Raw genomic sequence first — 22,004 nt, 5'->3', positions numbered from 1 at the left:
TATTTACAGGTTGCAACATCAATAACAAAACAAAAGATAACTGTGTGGGTGTTTTTTCACAACCTGGCAACGCAAAACGTTATCAACGTGATTTCTAAAGCATCTGTGAAATATCTGTTTACCAATGAAAATCACAGCCTCCAGTTCCTTAAAATAAAATGACAGCTTTCAGAACTCCGACAGCCGTCGAGGCAAATGAAGTTTCCTGATTTTCATTTCTGCTCACACACGTACTGAACGAGGCCGTTACAGTTCAAGTCAAAGAGGCGCTCAACACATTTAGCTCTAATTTGGTTGAAAGGTGTTTATTTTTTTTATTTATTTATTGTTTTTTTTAACAAACTGACAGTCTGAGTAAACATTGACACAAGTGACATTTATACCCTGAACTTAAATGCGGCTCAAATGGTCACATCAATGTCTCATTAATATCTTTGCTCTGTCTAGCTTCGGTTATTTTAAGCCTGATTGTACAGTGAGTTTCTATCCAGACCTGCAGGAGAAGAACAAAACACACTGATCTCCATATTGTGAGAAAAACAAATGCATGCTTAATAATAATAATAATAATAATAATAATAATAATAGTAACAACTCGAACAAACACAATCCCCAGTAGATCTGTGACTCCATAGTTAAACCCTGTGTAGTCATTTTACAGCACGTTACACTTCCAGCATCACAGTCTGCAGCTTCCCAGTACTGTGTGAATGATGCAGTTTGTCTCACCTCGCAGAGATGATGTGTGGTGAAGTTATGGCGCTGCTGATGTGGAAGTGGTGAAATGTCAGTCTGATGAAGAGTTTTGGTTGGTGACAGCCTCTGCATTTAATGTTCAGCTATATTCATCATTTAAGAGTCTATTAATGACAAGTACAGCTGATTAATGGTCTCTCCTGTGGGCACGTGTACGACTCAATTGAATGACTCAACTGTCCATGTTTGGATCCTGTCTGAACGATGACTGCACCTCTCCAGTGATCTGATTGGCCGGCACTTGCCCTGATTTGACTCCGTTTGGCTCCATTCAACCTGACACTACCATTATGATCAAACCCTGTTAAACCAGCTTCGTGAGTTAAACCTAAACACAGCAGCTTCGCCCGCTGCTGTGGCCCCTGGTGCTGCACAAAAACATGTCGTCTAAACGTCAAATGAGTACACACTCAAAAAGGTTTTTTTTTTCTTTTGTAAACCCGCATGCAACGAACCAATCATCATCTTTATCTTAAAACAAAACAAGACAAGACAAAGAAACATCCAGCTGTTAATTCTGTATCACAGGCAGGAAGTTATCTTCCAACTAGAGACAAAGGAAATCAGAATGGAAAAACAATCCTTCATATGCAGTGCAAACATGCAGAAACAGAGAAACCTCTGCTTTGCAAACAGTACAACTGTCATCAGTCACTACAGGCCTACAGCTGATACGACTGATGTCTGCAGACGTGAACTCTGGTCTTTTTTGTGGCTGTTCTTTCTTGTGTTGGAGGGTGTTATTTTGTCCAGCCGCTGGACTGTCTGCAGGTCTTGCCGATTCGTCCTTCCGGCCTCCTCTTCATGCAACTAGCTCAAAGTGCAAAAATTGAAACACATTCCCTGATAATGTGAACTCCGTATTTACCAGATCGCTTGTAGAAAATGTACCTGACACTTTCTCAGAGGAGCTCACAGGAGGGCAGCCTCGCCCAGAATGAGAACAGGGACAGGGAGAGACAAAAAAAAAAGGAAAAAAGACAGAGAGAAGGAGAGAGAGAGAGATTATTCCCTGAAACTGCCAATGAGCTTTGAAACGGCACCACTTTACTGCTCGGGGTCAAAATGGTTTAAACTAAGTGTGCCAGACCTCACTGCATGCAGAAGGAGGACAGACACAATGGTATAAGTACAGATTGCATAGAATTAACAGTGAAACGTGCCCCAGGAGGGGACAAGTCCAGGGTGTCAAAGGAAGACGACAGCGACTTGTGCATGCGCGGCTCAGTGGAGCGTTGTCAGCATGCTAGGCTAATGCGGGCAGCCAGTTATTTTGCACAACTGTTTGCAGGCTCTCAGCTCATCCACTGAGTGGATGTAGATCCACCTTCACCTTCTCACCGCTGCTCAGCATGCCCACGGTGGGGTAGAGGCCCCCAGGGGGAACCGCCACCTCCCTCCGGCCCATCAGCTTCCCGTTCCTGGTGAAGAACACCTGCAGGGCCACAGGAGGGAGACAGTGAGTTCAAATACACACACACACACACACGCACGCACGCACGCACGCACACTCTTTCACTGTGGAACAATAGCTTCTTTAATGACTGATACTGAAACAAGATTATTTTCTGAGAACTCTGTGTGACAGCTGTAAACAGGAATGATGTGCAGTTAGGAAATATCATTAAACAAAGAGGTGATGGAGTGATGTCTGTGTGTTTACAGAACATGTTTCTACTAAACTGGTGAGCGATCTGACATTAACCAGCTATTTCTCCAAACAATGTCCAAAAAGCTTTTCAGCGCTAATACCGAGGGCTTCGTTCCAAGTCTGAGAGCAAATACCGACGAACTAAAACAACAAGTCAAGTACTGTGGAGTGTGTGTCTTCAATAAATCAGGCTGAGTCACATATCAAACATTTACTGTCCCACCCACTCTAAAAAGAAAGGCTTAACTACTATTCAATTACAGATGAAGGGTGAGTGAGCAGCAACAGGCCTCATTAGTTTCAACAACAAGGGCAGCGTGGCAGCACAGCGTGTGCAGTGGCTTACACACACGCGCCCGCGCACACACACACACACATGCACACACACCTCTGAATGTAATGGAGCAGTGCATTGAGGGTAGTGTGTCCTGCTGAATAAATATTGACAAATCCCTGGATTACGACTCGGCCTGTTCCTTTCTCACCCACTTGGGTTTCAGCGCTGCGTGCACTCACACCCGCACACTGACCCTCGGCCTCTTGCTTGCACAACTGCGCAGGCTACGTGTCGAGCCCGAGTGAAAACCGCAGTCATTAAAACACTAACATTTTAAACATGAAGTGGTTCGAGGATTAGAGAGTGGAGAGACTCGTGGGTGTGCAGCATCAAAAGTAAAGTGAGAATGCTTTCAAAAATAATTCTTCAAATATTCATTAAATTAAAAACATTGTTTTCAATTTTCATTTTAATTCAGCTTTATAAAGTACCAAATCACAAGAAAAACAACCAGCTACTTATGATAGTAAGGTCAAAACCTTACAGAACTATAGAGGAAAACCCCCTTGAGCAGCAGTGGGTGGCAGTGGAAAGGAAAAACTCCCTTTAAAAACTCCCTTTAACAGAAGAAACCGGGCTCAGGGTGGGTGGCCATCTGCCTCGACCGGTTGAGGTGAGTGGAAAGAGGAGAGCGAAAAGAAGAAAAACAAGAAGCAACGTCAAAAAACCCCAGGCAGGTTGGTAGGATGTGCAAAAAGGCACAGGGAGACAGACAGGAAGACAGACAGGAAGAAGACAAGTTAATGACATGCAATGGTGGCAAATAAATGGATGCAGAAGAGAGAGGAGCTCAGCTCATCAAGGGAGGTCCCACAGCAGTTTATAGCAGCCTAACTAACACACTCACCTTTTCAGCTTTATGAGGAAAGGAAGGTGTACTAGACAGGCTGGTCACGTTTATTAAACACGAAGGCTTTGTTTACTTTTGTTTCATAGATAAATATTTGTGGGTGTCATCTGTGTGGTAATGGAAATTTAGTGTTTTTAGTGTTTCCTAATAATATTGCCTAAGTGGGACATATATCACGTAAAATAAATCAGTCCAAGCACAGAACCCTGTGGAACTTCATAATTAACCTTTGCGTACAGGGAAGATTCATCCTTAACATAAACAAACTGGAATCTATCTAATAGATAAGATTTAAACCACCATAGTGCTGTTCCTTTAATCCCAGTGGCATGTTCCACTCTCTGTGAGCTCTAACAGAATGAGTATACCAACATTTATCCTCTCTGACAACAAGAGACGCTCATTGGAGACGTTAAAGTGTGCTTTTTCTGTACTATTATGTACAGAATGACAGACTGGAGATCTTCATACAGGTTATTACATGTAAAAGATCTCTGAGCAGCCCAGTCAGGATGGTGTGTAGGAGACATGTTAAGGTTTAGATCAATAATTGTTAGTTGTATTAGCTCAGTGAGACTGAGGTCTTATAGTCTTAGCTCTTATTTTCCTCCATTAATGATAAATAATATGTGGTATTGGGTTTGACATTATAGAGGGTTTGGGGGAAATAGAAATTTGGAACTTCAGTGCCGTATGTCAGAAAAAGTTAGACTGTGTGATAAAAATAGTGGGGTGGGGGGGACAGATGTGTCCAGATGTGTCCTATTACATAGATTATTTATACAATAAGTAGCACTGAATGTCTATGTTACAGTAAAAAGCCTGTTTCAGTATTCATGAGGGCACTTCACTGTTTTCAAAAAGACTCAAATTCTAAACCTTCCCTTTAAAAGCTTTTTATGCTGCTTACTTTACTTGCTTACTACTTACTATTCAGTGTAGGGGAGTAGTCAACTACATGTAATTAAACTGATCCTTTAACTACATCTTGCAGTAACTTGTTAGCAGTTTAACTAACTTGTATATTTACACAGTGATTGTAGTAGTTCAATTACCGTACTTCTTGTCATTGTGTTGTTAACTACAGAAACTACAAACGGAGATGGTTCATTCTGGACAGGTTTAGTTTTTGTGGGCATTCCTGGTTGTCTCACCTGTTCAAAACATTTGGCTGTAGTTTCAAATTTGAATTAGTTAAATGAAATTTGAATATATTAGTCAAAAGTATTGATTATTGTATATTTATATATGTTCAGACAAGTTGTTGCATACAGATGTAGAAGTACAATTCTGAGGTACTTGTACTTGTACTACTGGAGTATTTCTTTTTCATGCTACAATTACTTATACTTAGTACCTTAAGTAAAATCAGCTCAACACATTTCAGCCTGAATTTTCACCTTTGAAAATTTCTCAAAAGATTTAGGCTAGACTTCTGCATGTGTGTTATCACTAGCATCAAATTCAAAATTGTAGAAAAATGACTAGAAAGTTTTAAGGTTACTACTACTTGTAGTGGAGCATGTTTCCGGGCAAGTACTTGCACTTTTACTTAAATATTGACCATGTGTACTTTCTACACCTATGGTTTTCTGCTATTTTATAAGATACCTGGCTAACGTGGTGCAATACGTCTACTTAGACTAGTTTCTTGAAGGCAGCGGTCTGTCTGATGGCACTATGTACAAAGCCAAAGCTGACATTCCTGAGTTTTTTGTGTTACTGCATATTTTGTCATAACTTTAATTTCAATGGATGTTGCCTAACAACGGATTTTTTGAATTTTTGAACTGATTTTTAGTGTAGCTTTAGTCCTACTACTTACAGTGTAGAGTAATTGGTAGCTTGCAAAGCTGAGTTTCCTGAGTAACTTCCTGAACACTGACTCACCACAATGTAAGGCGTGGTGAGATGGACATGTGCCTGGGTTGCAATATAAAGGTCACTGTGATGAGCCCCACAGGATCCATGTTTCAACAGAATATGAAAGAATGTCATGCTGTTGCCGTTTTGCTGCTGTACACTTCACGAAGAAAAGGATTTAATTTATGTTAAAAGTAGCCACTGGAGTGTGTAAACACTGGTGCTGCTAATAAACTATTGTTTTTCTTGTCTACATGCATCGCACCAAATGTTTAGCCATGTCCCACTGATGTACAGCTGGTAATATGGCAAGATGTCATCCAAGTAAACATGCATGTCAACAATGGAGCTTTTAAACTGTTGAACACTTTGCTTCCTCAAGTCTACAGTAGTTTGCACTTGTATTGTTGTCGAATCAATCGATCGATCAATCTACCTACTCACTGTGCCTATAGGTACCAATGTTCCTATTGACTAACTGCAGCACTCAGATACACAGATGTGTCCACGTAATACTGCACTCCGAAGCATCTCCATATACAAATCCATTTGATTAAGTACTGTACATCTCCATATGTATGTACAATAATTCTATCCCCTAAATTCTTTTGTGTAGGGTAAATCATAAAAATGCTATAACACTGATAAGGTGACGCTTCCAAATGAATGCTAATGATGCTCTATATCTGCTGCTATGTCAGAAGCTTTTTGTTTGAACATTTGCAGGGGATGTGTAATTGTTACAGCTGCTCCATGTGAATCTGTAATGTGTACTTTATATAACTGTGTAATGATGGCTAAAACAGCTACATTGTGTTTGAGTATTCCTCACCGTGACCTTTCTGCCCTCCTGTCCCTGCTCTACTGCTTCCCCATCTTCCTCCTCCTCCTCTTCATCATTCAGGTATAGGACGTTCTGAACACCTGCGTGACCTGAATGGACATCTGGTCGATCCCAGTCGTCCACGTCACCTGAGGAGAAAGCTGTTCATGTGTAAACAGAGTGGTTTTAATGTGGAAATACAGCAGTAGGAAAACCAAACTTTTCATTCATCAAACGAAACCCTCTGCCCTCACCTTCTCCATCCAGGATGTAGTCTCGTGGGAACATGATGCCGCAGCCCATGATGTCCCCTTTGAAGCACCGAGGGCCGAAAGCGTCTCCAACCCCGCTGCCATGAAAGATCTTCCCATCATCTGCTGGACAGCAGGAGCAAAAAGGAAACCTTTAGTTGTGCATCTATTAGTTTGTTTATTAACTAAGAAAAGCAGGATTTCTGCAGGGTCGCAAATTACATATAAAGACACGTAAGACTCTTTAATGCAGCAGAATGTAATCGATTGTGTGTATGAGAGAGCACGTGTACTTAAATGCTTCATTCATTTGTTTTGTTTGTCATTACCAGTTGACTCTTTATGATACATATGATGAGCTGGGTAGCTAGTATTTGCTATTATTTTCCTAAACGTAAAATTTACACAAACTACACAAAGACAAACGAAAAGTCAATTTCTGACAAGAGGAACAGAAATATGTGATTTCCACAAACGGTATGTTGTTGCTATATATCTATTGCAGAAGAATTGCAGCAAGCCGATTCAGTGATGATGTGCACAAAAGCAGTTTGTGCAAACTGTGCATGGGTGTTTCTAAGAATTGTTTTCTTCATTGGAACATATTGCCTTTGACTTTTAATAAAGTATACAATAAACAAATAGATAAACAGAAACTTTTCAGAAAAAAAAAAAACATCTAAAAACACAGAAAATCGATCACAGTGGCTCTGAGATCAGACATTTCAGGCTCAATCCTAAAAAGCTCTGCGAGATCCTGAAGGGACAAGAGTCAGTATTTAAGGACAATATATAATATAAAGACTTTTAAAAAGTACTTTCTGATGTTACTTTTTTAATAAAACTGCAGGTATGAGGTCATTTTTATCCCCCTTACTGTATGTGTCCTATTGCTGAGCTTGATTTTGTTTACCACCGTGTGAGATGAGTACATACAGCGTAGCGCTAACATACAGGACATCCTGACATTCCAGTAAGAAGATGATGTGTCACAGTGAAAGCAGCACTTGTAAAAACACTTCACTTCAAACAAGAAGACAACATCCAAAGGAAATCATCAAAACAAACAAAACAATGGAGGGGAAAAAAAGAAAAGAAAAACATTGCAGAGGTTGCCTGCAGACGAGCTCTCCTCAAGCGAAGCAGCGTGGCTGCTGCTGGTAAATATTTATGGAGTTGTCATGGGACCCGTTCCCGGCTCAGGATACTGTTTAAACAATCTCTATCTGAGCACCGGGAGGGAGACGGAGACACTGTATCATTAGGGCTCCCATGCGGGCCCTTGTCACAACACCACACACTAGGCAAACAGTGGAGCCACGCCGGCACAGGCGCAGTCCAGCTAAAAATAGCAGAGCGGGACTTTGGAAAGAGAAGAGAGCTGCTGCTGTGGGGTGGAAGTCCAGGTTTGGGCCTAAGGATGGAGCTTGTTGACTGGGGCAGTAAGGTAGGATATGCCGATTGGAGCTGGAAGGGCTGGAAGGATGTTCAGCAACAAGAAAATGGAGCAATTCTCATATTCAACTTTTTACATATTATACTTATAAATTTGTTAATGCAGACTGAACTAAGAAGGTTATTATTATCCTTAAAACCCTCAAGATTGGCTCTTAATTCCATCTGTGATGTTGTTAGCTGATGTTGGGGGGGCTGACCATTGGGGGGAAACGGATACTGACCTGAATACTCCATTTACACTTGCCATTAATGTGATCTGTATAAATACAGTAGATTTACAATTTAGCGTCCATGCAACTATATATAACAACTGGCCTTAGTTCGACCATAACATTGAAGAAATAAGCATTTGTTAATAGACAATGCAAATAATCTTTAGTTGCAGCGCCCAGAAAATGTTTTTCATTGTAAATGTATAAATTTTTCTTTTCATAGTCATCAAGATCTTAATATTTGTTAATTTATTATTTTTTTATTTTGACAGGCAGAGCATACAATAATACGTTCTGTGGATGTTCTTAAGACCTGTGTGTTTTGGCCACCAGGTGCTGGATTTAAGGCTGATCTTTGAAGCAACAAGAGGGTGAAAACGGGCTCTGAATTTAGATTCTGGAGCCGGGCCGACGGGAGGAGAGGGCAGGAGGCTCTGTGGCTCCTGAGCAGCCAAGAGAACCTGGCTGAGCAGTGAGACCAGCTAGGAAAAAGGGAAAACAGGCTTTCTTGAAACATGAATTTGTCTGGAAAACTGGGCTTCCCTGCTTTGGGAACGATGACTTCACAGACTCCTAAAACAGGGGAAGAAAATCTGGATGCTGAGAAATGAAGTACAGCATAATTTGTCAGTTAGGTTGAATGTTAAATATGCTTTAATAAAAGGTAATGCAGACACACAACATGTATGTAACTATTAGTTAATACCTCACTTTGAGATAGACAATTGCTGTGATTTACTCTATGTCACTCATGCTAAATGTGCGGAACCATGGCCTGTATTTTTAAAAGGTGTGCACTTATATAGTATCTTTCTACCCTGTCAGTACTCAAAGCACTTCACACCGTTTCTCATTCACCCATTCACACACAATCACAAACTGATGGCAGAGCTGCCATACAGCTGGTTTGATACTCTATACATGGGGTTTAGTGCCTGTCCAAGGGCACGTCTACATATGACAGGAGGAGCTGGGAACCTAACCACTGACGTGGTGAAGGTTCACGTGGAATTAAAAGATCAAACGAAAGGTTTTACAGGTAATCAATACAATCTTAAATTCAAGTAAACAGGGAGACAGTCGAGGAAGACTAACATAATTGTAATGTGCTAAAACTCCCCTGTTGTAGTCTGCAGCATAACAGAGTTCTTAACAGTTTGTTTGCAGTCATTCTGTCTCAATAATCCAGGCAGGAGGAGATGAAAGCATGAATAATAGTTTCTGCATCACTGACATTTAACATAACTCTATTTTTGCAAAATTCTTAATTCATTTAATACAATTCTTCAATAGGAGCATCAAGATGTTTTACATCTTGTATTACAGGAACTGTAGATTTAATACTGTAGTTTTTACAGCTGTGTTTGTTTTAAAACATCATCAAAATTATAGTTACAATAGAATTTAAAACACTCATCAAACACACAAACTAAACAGCATGGGAGGGGTGGCGCTATTCTCCCATTTTTTATTTTAGTTTTGAGTGTGAGGGACACTTTTTAAATAACTTAAGAAAGACCACAGATACAGAAGGATCTCGGCATAAAGCCGAGTTTCTCAACAAGGGAAAGTCTAGCAGGGCTCCTGTTGAATCTTTTTTACTCTTTGGGGGGTACTCAGCCGCAAATGTGGCAGTGAATTCACAGACAGTGAATGAGTGGACATCAATGCCCTATTAGTATGAACAGGTAGTCTGGCATGCTCGGCTCATCTAATGGATAGTGCACAGGCACAAAAAAAAGAGTAATCTAAATCTATTTTTGTCTTATTGGGTAAGATTTAATTGCACAAGATCCAGTGAATAATGTTTTAAGAATCTCGCCTGGAATCAGAAAAAAGCTCCGTCAGTGATTGCAGGTTCACAAGTTACACCAAGCCTTATTATCTTAAGGTGGATTGATGGTGAGAGATGGATGCTGGTGATGGTGGTAGGGCACAACCTTTAGCTACGGGTGTTAAGTCACAGCACGTGTGACTCACTGATGGGGGTTTGGAGGGGGTGACAGGGTTAATAAGGTTTGCTGAAGAGAAGTCACTGGTTGGATGGCTGGTTGCTCCAGATAGGGCTCACAGGGGCCCACAGACCCCCACAGCCCATTAACTTGCAGCCAACGTAAGCCAACACAGGATGGAGGTCCACACTGGGCCAACTCCCAATACAAATACTGGTGGTAACACCAGCGTAGGTTAGAGAACTCTCACACTATACAAGCCATACAAAGGAGCAGTGATATGGTTGAAGGGCATTTGTGTATATAACTGGAATATATGTGGAGTAAAATAACAACATTGAAAGTTAATAATACACATTACATATTATTTAGGTCTACAATGGTTGTCCAATGTCATACACCATAAATCCAGGTGACATATAAGCACTTAGTTGTCAAAATGTACATATGAATAAGAAATGGAGGAATGTTGCTCGTTATCATTTAGTAACCAGCCACTGTATTCTTGAAAGGCAATGATAAAAAAAACACTTATAGCATGGGGTACAATAAAAATTACTTTATATAGTCCATATGAAGCTAATATCTGCCAATGATATCCTGAAAGATATTTTCCCTTTTAGATACTGAGGACAAGTACAGAGCATAACAGTTAAACGCTGGTACCACGTGTCACAGAAACATTCATTGCACCATTCATACCATGCACAAGATCAAGTGATTCACATAAAGTCATTTTTACTGTTGTTATATGACCCAGTCTATATAATCCTGTGTATACATTAAGTTTCTGTCCTCCTGCCAAAGAGCGTCCGCATGCAATTCTTGAGGTTCCTTAGCTGTGCAATGAAAATCTCAGATGCATGGAGGTGCAAGGGGAGACATGAAGAAGAGGCTCTGGCAGTTGATTTTAAGTAGCTGGATCACAGCCTGCACCTTAACCCAAGCATAGGAAGGCAAACCTCATACACACAGCGTGGAAAGCCGCATACATCATTTTAGTCTCTAACAAATAAGATTAATGGGAACTGTGCTGGGGCGTGCACATATCTGTGGTATCCAACATACAGCAGCCAAACCAGGCTGACCACAGCAATAGACCTCTGGGACTGGAATGGTGAGCCTCTGAATGACTAGCTTCATGTGTCACTCACCAGTGAGTTATCATCCACAGACCCTGGCAGGACACAAGCATCAAATGTTATTATTATTAATGTATCTTAAGTATAAATGGAATCTGCAAAGGCACAGACGGATTAAAGACTATAAACATCAACTCAAAACATGAATGGAATGTGCGGAGTGAACAAGAAAATATGTTTTTATAGCTGATTTGGAGGTCAACTGTAAGAAAGTATATAAACTTTTCTCTAAAAATATGATCACACATATTTCTTGGTGGAAAAACAGACAGAAAATGACATTTCTGCCACGTGAATCACTGAAAGTAAGAACAGCTACAATCCCTGTGAGAAAGATTAACAATGGGATGCTTCAGATCAAAATAATGTTGATAAAAAGCCAGCAAGTGCGTAACTGCTCTGTTCAGATAAGGACTAACAGGATCTCGACTGTGACAGTGATTTGTCAGATAAGGAGTCAGCTACCCACTGTAGCTTGTATGGTGTAATAACAACCACCTACCTACTGTAGCTGCTGCTATTCTCATCTCATCGCAGTAGCATTTGATAAGCTCGTAGCACTGATAGTGAGGGGTGCTGAGACCTGGAAGAGCGGCTGTGGGGGTTTTGGACAGATGTCTGTGAAGATAGTGTTCACAGGCCTGTCGTCACAAAAAAGCTAGACTGAATGTGTGTGTGGAAGCATAAGAAGATAACAATAACTTTGACTAAACTCTGTTTTTTGTGTCTTGTTTTTTTGTTTTTTTTTGGTTCATCACTTACAGAAATATTTAGATGACCAAACTCCTGAAGAAAGAGACTGAAAGACAGAGATTTGATCTCTTCTTTCTGATGCTGTCACCATCTGTTTGATCTGCCTTCTGTCCTTTTCATCTGCCTGCAATCCTCCTTGATCTCTGTATGCGCTAGGTACCTTAACAGCCAGCTGAGACAGTACCCTGTGATGTTTGTGTCTAAAAGCAACAGATAGATGCTTTAGAGAAAGTATATTCAATTCATGTATCACATTGAAACAAAGATACAGGGGAATTCCACACATGCACAAAGGAAAAACAGTAACACATAAGCTTTTTCCTGAGAAATGCAGACATACTGAAAGAGAAAGGGTAGAGGTGCAAATTCGTGAGTATCCAAATATGTGACAAGATTTATCTCACCAGAAAACAAAGAAAGGAAGCAAGAGTCTCACTGTGGCTGCTTAGAGAACAAATTAATAAAAAGAGGGCAAGTCCCTGTGGTTATTGGAATGGTGACTAATTAAGCTGTATAGAAGATTTCTTGCTCTGTACAGCTTGTTGGAATTACAGAAACACTCCAATGTCCAATGTGACAGACAATCTGTTTTACAGATGACAGTGTTGTGAAGCCTGTTAACAAGAGTCAGCGCTCAAAGGTCGCATTATTATCAAGCACTTACAGGGTGAACATTGTCACTGCAAATGACAATTAGTCACTGATGTGGATGACCGATTTTTAAATATAAAAAATTGCAAATGACAATGGATGATGACAAGCTCCTGAAGAAAAAAAAGTGGGATATGGTTTAAGTCTCACCTGCATGGTAGGCCACTGACCCTCGGCTCCATCCAGGATGTCGGTTTCTGGGGTAGTCCTGTACAGACAAACATACAAAGGTAACAGACCTGTTAGGCTTTGATGCAAAATATGATGCAGAGGATTTATACAAAAATACATCTTGAAAACAACAACAGTTACTCCAACACTTTCCACTGAACCCAAGGAAAACAATGACTGTAGCATTGGGATGGGTAGGGATGATCTAACATTTTCTCAAGATCATATATTTGATACAAAAAGTTACTGGAAGAATGTTATGTGAACAGATGGAGGCAAAGTAGAACATTTAGCTTAAATAAGAGGCGCTTTGTTTTGGCAAAAGAACCTTATCCCGTTTGTGAAACATGTGATATCATGATTTGGGCGTTCTTTCCTGCACCTGAAACCATACACATTGTCATCACTGATTGATGTATGAATTTTGAGTAGTACAGGCAAATTCTACAGGAAAATGTCAAGGTCCTTATTCATGAACTGAACTTTAAAGAAAGTGCGTCCGTCATGCAGCAAGACCCAACTCACTGTATGAAGTGACAGTTAAAGCAGAATGGTAAATGGTCTGCACTTATATAGCGCTTTTCTACCTAGCTGGTACTCAAAGCACTTTACACTGCATCTCATTCACCCATTCACACACACAAACACACTGATGGCAGAGCTGACCCGTCTCACCGGGGGAAACTTGGCGTTCAGTATCTTGCCCAAGGACACTTTGGCATGCGACATGGCAGCCAGGAATTGAACCACCAATCCTGTGATTGGTAGTCAACTGCTCTACCTATTGAGCCACAGCCACCCCCCCACAGAAGGAATTGATTTTTTGGAATGGCTTAAAGTTCTGTCCAAGATCCTATAGAAATACTGTGGAAGTACCTGAAGCAGGCAGTACAAGCAAGAAAGCCAACCACCATCACTGAGTTGTAGCTGTTCTGTATGTAGGAATGGGCTAGAATACCTCTAAGCCAATGTTCAGGTCTGATAAACAGCCCTGCTCTAAAAAGTGGATCACACAAGTACCTGGATGGACAGGTTCACATACTTCTACCACACAAATACTAGCTTATTTATTTATTATTTTAAATTATTATTAGAATGATTTATTCATTCAATGTATTTTAGTTAAGCTAGGCTAAATGACAAACACCTCTCTACAATTATCCCAAATGATCCCAAAAATGATATGAATTCATCCTGAGGAGAACATTTGCAAAACCTTTCACTGAAAAGCCAAACATACTCACTTCATGGTTTCTCTAAAGGAAATATCCATGGATTACCAAAGCTAACTGGCTGGGAATCATGATCTGGGATGATTTAAAAAGCAAATAAGGTGTGCACAATTATAGAATCAGGAATAAGTCTCCAACATCATTGCTTTTTACGGACTGGTACAACATTCCACTTCATGCTTCTTGACCACCACAGATGGAAATACAAAGTATGCCAAGTTCAGACTTGCTTACTTGTTAGTTCAAACTTGGCAAGTTAGACTTAAGACTTTTCTGAGGATAGAAGAACTATGTACTATTGGATCAGCAGCAATCATTTAACACCAGTAGCTCAATTGGTCTCTGCTGATTACATTCAGTCAGTCATGTAATCAGCAAAAATGTCCTGTGGCCAAAATAACCTCAACTACATTTGTGCATACACTTACTGGCCACTTTATTATGCAATCTAACACAGCAGCGTGGTCATAATTTTTTACCTAAAGGAGAGGGGCAGGTAGAAAGTCATGCACTCCACCGCCCACTGTGGTCTCAAACTTATAGTAAAATAATCAGCTTTCTGACAGTTTCAACTTAAAAGCTGAGAAATGATAACCTTATAAAAGTAGAATGCACAGAGGAGCTGCTGCAGCTGTTATCTTTTTTTCAATTTGTAATGTTTATTAAACATTTTTACTAAATGTAATGTTTACTAATGCTGCTCATTTTTGTTCAGATTTATTTCAAATTTGAGATATTTTTGATTGTTATGTTATATAACGTTAAATAATATTTGTACATATAAAGAACCCAAAGTCCACAGAGGCAGTCCAATAAAACAGGCATTAAGCAGGCATTCAACTTAACCATCAGACAAACTGCTAGTTCTCTCAGAGCGGAGGATTTGTTTGTCTCTATGTCTGTCTGTTCTTCAGGTTTCACCATGCCAAAGGAAAGAAATGGTGGGCCAACTTTCAGATAATATCACAACATGACTCAGAGGTAATTACCCGAGATTTGTATCTGTCTTATAAGCTGCACCTCCATAACTGTAAAAAACAGACTACTGAAAAATAGAGTAAGGATGAGAAAGGGGACAAAGACATTACGCTCCTATTTCATCTGTCATCATTAATAAATGCTTTGTGATTCAAATTACGGTCCTGTCTCTATATTAAATGCTACTGGATTTATTTTCAGCCAGTATTAACAGGCCAAAAAAGCAACGCTTAGTGTCAAATCACTATGACATCTACAAAAGAAAAAGGGAACTCTTTACTTCTTTTATCCAAAGTGAAGACTGATTCAAAGACTGATGAGGCAATAAACTCCTTAAAAAACAAAAATAAGGCAAAATAAATTATTTCTTTTAGCACCCGTGTGCAGAGAAAAAAGCTCAATAGGGACAGTGCAGACAGATAGTTTGGTTGGACCAGGCAGACGTTTGCAGCATTTGAGTCCAAGACATCAGGGAAACATCAGCAATCCTGTCTGACAACCCCACTGGGGCTTGAGGAACAGGAAATGGAGATGGATGGGTGAAAGCAAGAGAGAAGCAGAAGGACAGAGTGAGACATCAAGAGGAAGACTGAGAGACATGGAGGAATGCTGTTACTGCTCCAAGCCTGAAAAACCTTGATCCGCCAAGTCTGCTCCTCTTCCCCCTAGTCTCAACCGCAAGCCTGAGGATTCCTCTAGCTAAACAGCATCTGGGCTGCATCTCCATGAGGAGGAAAGGAACGTCTGGGGTGTTTGCTCCCTGATTGATGAGCCATAGACTCTGATCTGATCAGTGATTTGCAGGAGCTCTCTGAAAGTGGACATTAGGAACAAATAAACAAATAAGAGGTGGATTTATAGTGCTTTAATGTGAACCACAGCCTTGTGTCTGAGATCAATTGTGACATGCCTGTTTTCAAAGTTGTTGTCTAATTGTTGTGTCTATTATCACTAGCTGAAAACATCTACTCTGTAAATAAATATGGCATTAGTGAGAAATAGTGAACTAGATATGCAGCATGCAGCTCGCCTGGTTACCTGTGGTCACTTTTGCCCAGCAACCCAGCCACTTTTAACAAACATTTGTTTTCTATAGTAAATATAAAAATAAAAAAAAGTCTCATTTGCAAAAGAGTGTAGAACCTTAATTTACTACAGTGTAAAAGCCCCTTTTGCAGCTGTTACAGCTTCAAGTCTTCCTCTCTACGCTCTAAGCTTTTGTTGTATGCTTTAGGATATTATCAAAGTGAAAGGTAATCGCGCCAAATCTCAGGTCACTCTGGATCAGGTTTTCTTGAACGATCTCTAAGAAGTATTTAGCTGCATTCGCCTAAATTCTGACCAGCCTCCCTGTCCCCGCCACTGATGTGCACCCCCATAGTACAATGCTTCACTGTAGTGACGGTATTAACCAGGTAAACATCATACAACCTAGTGCTCTGGGTGCTGCTGAAACTTTACATTTACACACCATTTGGAAAACTCCATACAGTCTGTGGCTTCTGTCGAAATTCTCCACTAACAATGCCTGATGAAGATGAAGATGATGTTGCTGAGACGGCTGTCTTCAGTAGGTTCTAATATCTTTGCAGAGAACTTCTGAAGCTCTGTTGCAAAGTGACCATTAAATAAGGCATTTTTTGCCCAGTTACTCAATTTGCCTAGTCGGCTAACTCTAGCACGCGTCCTGGTGGTTCCAATTTTCTTCCATTTCACAATTACAAATGGGACAATTTAGTTGTCTCGTGGGAACACTCAAATATTTAGAAATGCTTTTATAGCATTGACCTGATCTGTGCCTCATAATTTTATCGCAGAAGTCTACAAAGACTTTCTTGGACTTCATGGCTTGGTTTTTATCTCGACATATAGTGTAAATTGTAGAAGCACACATGCACATATGCATGCACACACACATAAACGGGTGTTTGCTCTTCTAACCTATGCCAAATTAATTCAGTTTGCACCAAGTGGATTCAAGTTCTAGACACACCTTAAGGAAAATGAAAGCAAACAATGTACACCTGACTATGTCTATGGCCATTCTTGCAAAGTTACTCAATTTGGCTAGTCAGCCAACTCTAGGATGTCCCGTGGTTCCAAGTGTCTTCCATTTCACAATTATTGAGGTCGCTGTCTCCTGGTAACACTAAAAGATTTAGAAATGATTTTATAGTCTTGGCTTGATCTGTGTCTCACCACAATTTTATCATAGAAGTCTATAAAGAGTTGGAGTTTACGGCTTTGTTTTTACATTAATATAAACAGTAGTCTGAATTGTGGAACCTAAATACATACGCGTGTACTGTTCTAATCGATGCTAAATCAATGAAGTTCCAAAAGATCGACTCCAGTTAAGTCTTAAACCCATCTTATAGAAATTAAAAGTAAAACACATCTGATCACATATGAGGATGGCACATCAAAGGATTTGAATAATTTAGTAAAGAAGAGACTCTAATTCTTCACTTGGTCATTATAAGTTACTGAGTGAACACTGTTTGGCAAAAAGTATTTGTCTTTCCATTTCCATTTCAAGATGAAGTAATAATGTGAAAAAAAGTGAAGAATACTTTTTGAATCGACAGTAGCTCTTCATTTGCCTTCCTCGTGTCTACAGACAGCATTAGCATATTAACTATTTACTGTGATACTATAGTTGGTATACTTGTGTGGGAGGTTTCAGTTTGAAGGATAATATGTAAGTCACATATAGTTTATGATTTTAGAGTAGGAACACCATGTTACCCCACTGGTCCACTCTCTAGTACACTAAACCTTCAAAACATGGTGACCATGCTGACAGGTCTGCAGAAGCCATCAGTGAAATGCAAGCTGTGTCTAGTAACAACAAACATGGACAGCGAGTGCACGACCTGGAGCAAAGGCCTAGAATATATTTTCCACAACTGCAACCTTGGTGTCATCTGAGCAGCCTGCATTTCCAGGTAGAGTAAACAAATCTGAAAGAGTACAAGCGGAAAGGTGCGGGCTGAAAGAAAAACCATGTGAAAGCCAATACCCATCATCTACTACTTCTATCAAACTGGCATATCACAGACCTAAAAATAAAACTTAAGCCACGAATTAACAGAGATGTGAGTGTATGGGTGTGTTTCTGTGATGACGGCACGGTCTGTAGGGAGGGAAAGTAGTGTGTTTGTGTTTGTACGTGCCCACACAATCTAACTTATAGGGGTTGGGCAGAGACTTTGTAGGGAACTAATGCAGGTCTGTTTGTTTAACCTTGTGTCATCAGGCTGAAACCTTTAGCTCCCACACGATAACAGCAACTGTCTGACATTAGCTCATGATTCAACAGGAGAGAGGAGAACAACAACCTAAGAGTGTGTATGTGCTTGGACACATCCATCATTTTTTATGCAAGTGCTTTCTCAATAAAAATGGATACGACTGATAAACTGCCAAGCTTGTTCTGCTACTCAGTGACTGGCAGCTAAACAGTAAACACCCTTTGCAAATCTGTCAGGTACTATTGTTTGTTAAGATACTATACTATGGTACATCATGAGGAAGATAATCATGCAACTGCAACCACAGACAGCTGAGCAGCTAAGGTCACGTACCTCGTATTTGCAAAACTGCAACAATTACTGTCCTCAGTTCCAAAGTGATTAAAAAGTTGGAAATAAAGGTGACGTAACATAGCAGAACACGTCACACTGTCCCATCTTCTTTCGAGTGTGCTGCAGGCATCAAATTCTAAATGTGCTTATATTTACAAAATACAATTAAGATCAAGTGTGAGTGACCTCACTGGAAATCTTAATCTGGTTTTCATACAAATAAAGATTCAAGTGAATTGACAACCAAGTTGAGTTTTTATTGCTTTTTAAAGAAGGCCCATCTTTTCTGAAATATGGGGTTTGTACTTCACTGAAAATAGTGAATTCCAATAATAACTTTATTGGTGATATGCAAAAAATACATCGCAAACTACATGTTCCTTATTTTATCAGTCTAATTTATCTAATCTTCAGAAGCAGTGACGATACAAAATGTAATGATCTAAAGCAGACCTGGGCAAATTAAGGCCCGCGGGCCACATCCGGCCCTTTGTACGTCCCTGTCCGGCCCGCGTGAGGCCAATCATAAACACCATAAATTAAACTTTTTTTTTAACTTTTATTTTTAACTTTTATTTTGAAATTTTATTTTGAAAAGCGTTACGTCGCTACGTATGCACGTCGTAGACGTAGCACCTTCACTCGCGTATACACGTGTGTGAGTGAAGGTGATGCTGTTCGTTCTCATTGTTTGTGGAGATTAACAAGTTAAAAAAATAAATTGCACTGGTTCAATAATTGTTTTTCTTATTTAACCAATAGACCACAGTTTCACATAACCTAATATACATATTTACAGAGTGCTTTATTCTTCTGATTATCAGTACCAGGTATTCAAAATATTTAATTTAAGTATTTTACAATTAAAGAAAGTTGGTGGCCCTCTGACACAATTCAGGCTTCTCATGCGGCCCCTGGTAAAAATTAATTGCCCACCCCTGATCTAAAGGAACATAGTCCCCAATTTAGTGCCTGACTTCCAGTTCCTGAAGCTAGTAATTGATGAGATCTGATTTAGGACTGCAACAATTATTTTAATTATCAATTAATTTAACAGATGATTTCTTTATTAAGCAATTATTCAAAGGAACTGACAAATGATTAACTAATGTAATACATTTACATATATAAAATAAACACTTTTTCATTTCCAAGTCCAAAAGGACATCTAATTTTGTCCAGAGATATTCAATTTAATGGCATTCAAGTGAAAATTGACAACCATAACAAAGAAACAATGAACATCTCACAAAAGAGAAGCTGAAAAAAACAGGCCAATTTGCACTGTTCTTTATCCGAATTTGAAAGTAGTTGCATTTACATCTTTACTGCTCTAATGTGAAGTTATCCTAAAGCATACCATATTCATTGCTGGTCGTACTTTTTGTTCTGAGACCTCCGTTTATGAGGCCTTGGTACAGTAATGAGTGTTTTGTTTTATGCTAAAATTGACCCTGCTCAAATAAACAGGTTCACAGGAGAAGCACTGAAAAATGGTTAGGAGGACTGTGTCATAGGAGGAAGAGGAACTGAGCTGTTCCCAGAGCCTGGCCCAGGGCACACAAGGACAGAAGGAAACTCTGCCATTACAATCTACTGAGCAGTTTTATTTCTTGTGTGCAAGAGTGCAAACTGTTAGTTTGTGTGTGACTTTATTACTGTGTTTACGTACATTAACAGAATGCAGACTGAGTCAATACAGTCATCAGAGACAGAGGGTCAAGAGTGAACTGAGAAAACATCTGTTTCATGCAGACACTGAAGGCTGCTCAACCACGTATCTGACCCTTCACTCCTCCGTCACAACAATCTATCCCCCCACCAATCTGTCCATATTTAACCCTACCTGCTTCTTCACTTCCCTATCCTTCCACATGTTATGATCTTTGGCTCTTTTTTGTGGGGCTTTAAGGATTTATTCTTCAGGACATGAGTTTTCCTGTATTTTTCATATTCCAAATAGCTTCTACCTGGCTCCCCTCCAAACCCCCACCCCCGCCCCAACCAACTTCCATTTACCCCTCACTCTTCCACCCCATAACTCAGCCTAGATCTCTCTTTGTCCCACAGCTTAGCAACCGCTGTGTGTACCGGATGAAAAACAACTTGCTACCAGGCATATACATGCTGTACATTCATGTTTACCCTTATCTTCAGACAAATTAGAGAGGAAATGAGAGGTCATGGCAGGTCTAGTAATTGCAGTGGGGTCCAAACAGATCTTAGATTACAAAACACACAAAACACCACATTTACCCTGCATTAAAAAAACAAAAACAAAAAAACAACAACATTAAAACAGTAGCTCAGGGGATTCAACAATTTACTTCCACTTTTCCTTAGAAGCTATTTTGGTTTTACACACTTATCTTCACTTTCCCTTTACTTGATGATGTTAGAAATATAGGGATTTCGGCCAAAGTGCATTAAAGGCAATATTTTTTAATTCAAACAAGACGAAGATTCTGCTACTAGACTAATAAAACAGAGATGCATACTGATGTACAAATCAAAGTATTGGGGGGAAAAAATCTGAACTGTTTACAAAATAGAAAGCCTCACATCACATCTGGGCTAATTTCCATTAGCTTCTGAAACTGCAATCCCTAATTCATCATTTCTTTCTTGGGCCTTGAAGTCTGTTCCTGAGATTTACTGTCCATATTCTAAAACAAATCAACTCCACTTAAGTACTTGCTAGAACAGTTTGAAACCTTCATGGGTACTTAACGTCATCTTAACTGGGTTTGGTCCATGTGCATAAAATTTACCAGTACTCGCTTCTAAACTTGTTTTTCCAACTATCAAGGTGTAATCCGTACTGTCTAAAATGTCCACAGCACACAGTCCTCTCTGTGCTGCTGTTTTTACACATGTCTGAACCAACTGCAACCACTCAACATGTTCATACTCCCTTGATCACCCACGTTCAAGCTGTGAACATCTTAGGCTTATAGGAATTGCTGTTTGTTAGAAGCAGCTAAACTATAGAGTTTCTCATAAGAAATTTGATGTCTAAGACTAAACAAAAGTGTCAGGACACACTGTGACTTAAAATGTGTTTTTTTTTTATATCTGGAACTTTTCCCTTTTCAATTTTCCATTTCAACAATCCAAATTTCAACCAATCCATTTATATTTCTGTCTGCAACAAAGTGATGGACCTACACTTCCATCCTTAAAGTCCCATGACTAGCATGGCTAAAAACGAACACAGAAACCTAAAAAATAAGAAAAACAAAACAACATTAATTTACATAGGATATGACTAGCTATTATAAGCTACTACAAATGTTAAGATAGAACAAGAGTTCCCCTGGCTCAAGAAAGTAATTTA

General features: G+C 39.7%; 1 protein-coding gene across 4 annotated transcripts in view; it reads right to left on the bottom strand.

Moving 5' to 3' along the window:
* Positions 1-9: 9 nt before the first annotated feature.
* The window catches only part of spryd3 (SPRY domain containing 3), a 47,477-nt gene continuing 25,482 nt past the window's right edge, over positions 10-22,004 (bottom strand). Inside the window, exons 8-11 of one of the 4 annotated variants that reach the window (XM_026367847.1) lie at positions 12,850-12,907; positions 6,535-6,657; positions 6,290-6,441; positions 10-2,191 (exon numbers count right to left, since the gene is read on the bottom strand). In XM_026367847.1, the coding sequence (XP_026223632.1) occupies positions 2,057-2,191; positions 6,290-6,441; positions 6,535-6,657; positions 12,850-12,907 (468 nt within the window). In that variant the 3' untranslated portion in view covers positions 10-2,056. The remainder of the gene's footprint in view (positions 2,192-6,289; positions 6,442-6,534; positions 6,658-12,849; positions 12,908-22,004) is intronic. The other 3 variants (XM_026367849.1, XM_026367848.1, XM_026367850.1) reach the window with 3 other exon arrangements.

This window comes from Anabas testudineus, chromosome 7 (assembly GCF_900324465.2).
Source record: "Anabas testudineus chromosome 7, fAnaTes1.2, whole genome shotgun sequence".
NCBI classification, from domain to species: domain Eukaryota; kingdom Metazoa; phylum Chordata; class Actinopteri; order Anabantiformes; family Anabantidae; genus Anabas; species Anabas testudineus.
This window is presented reverse-complemented; position numbering and strand designations above follow the sequence as displayed.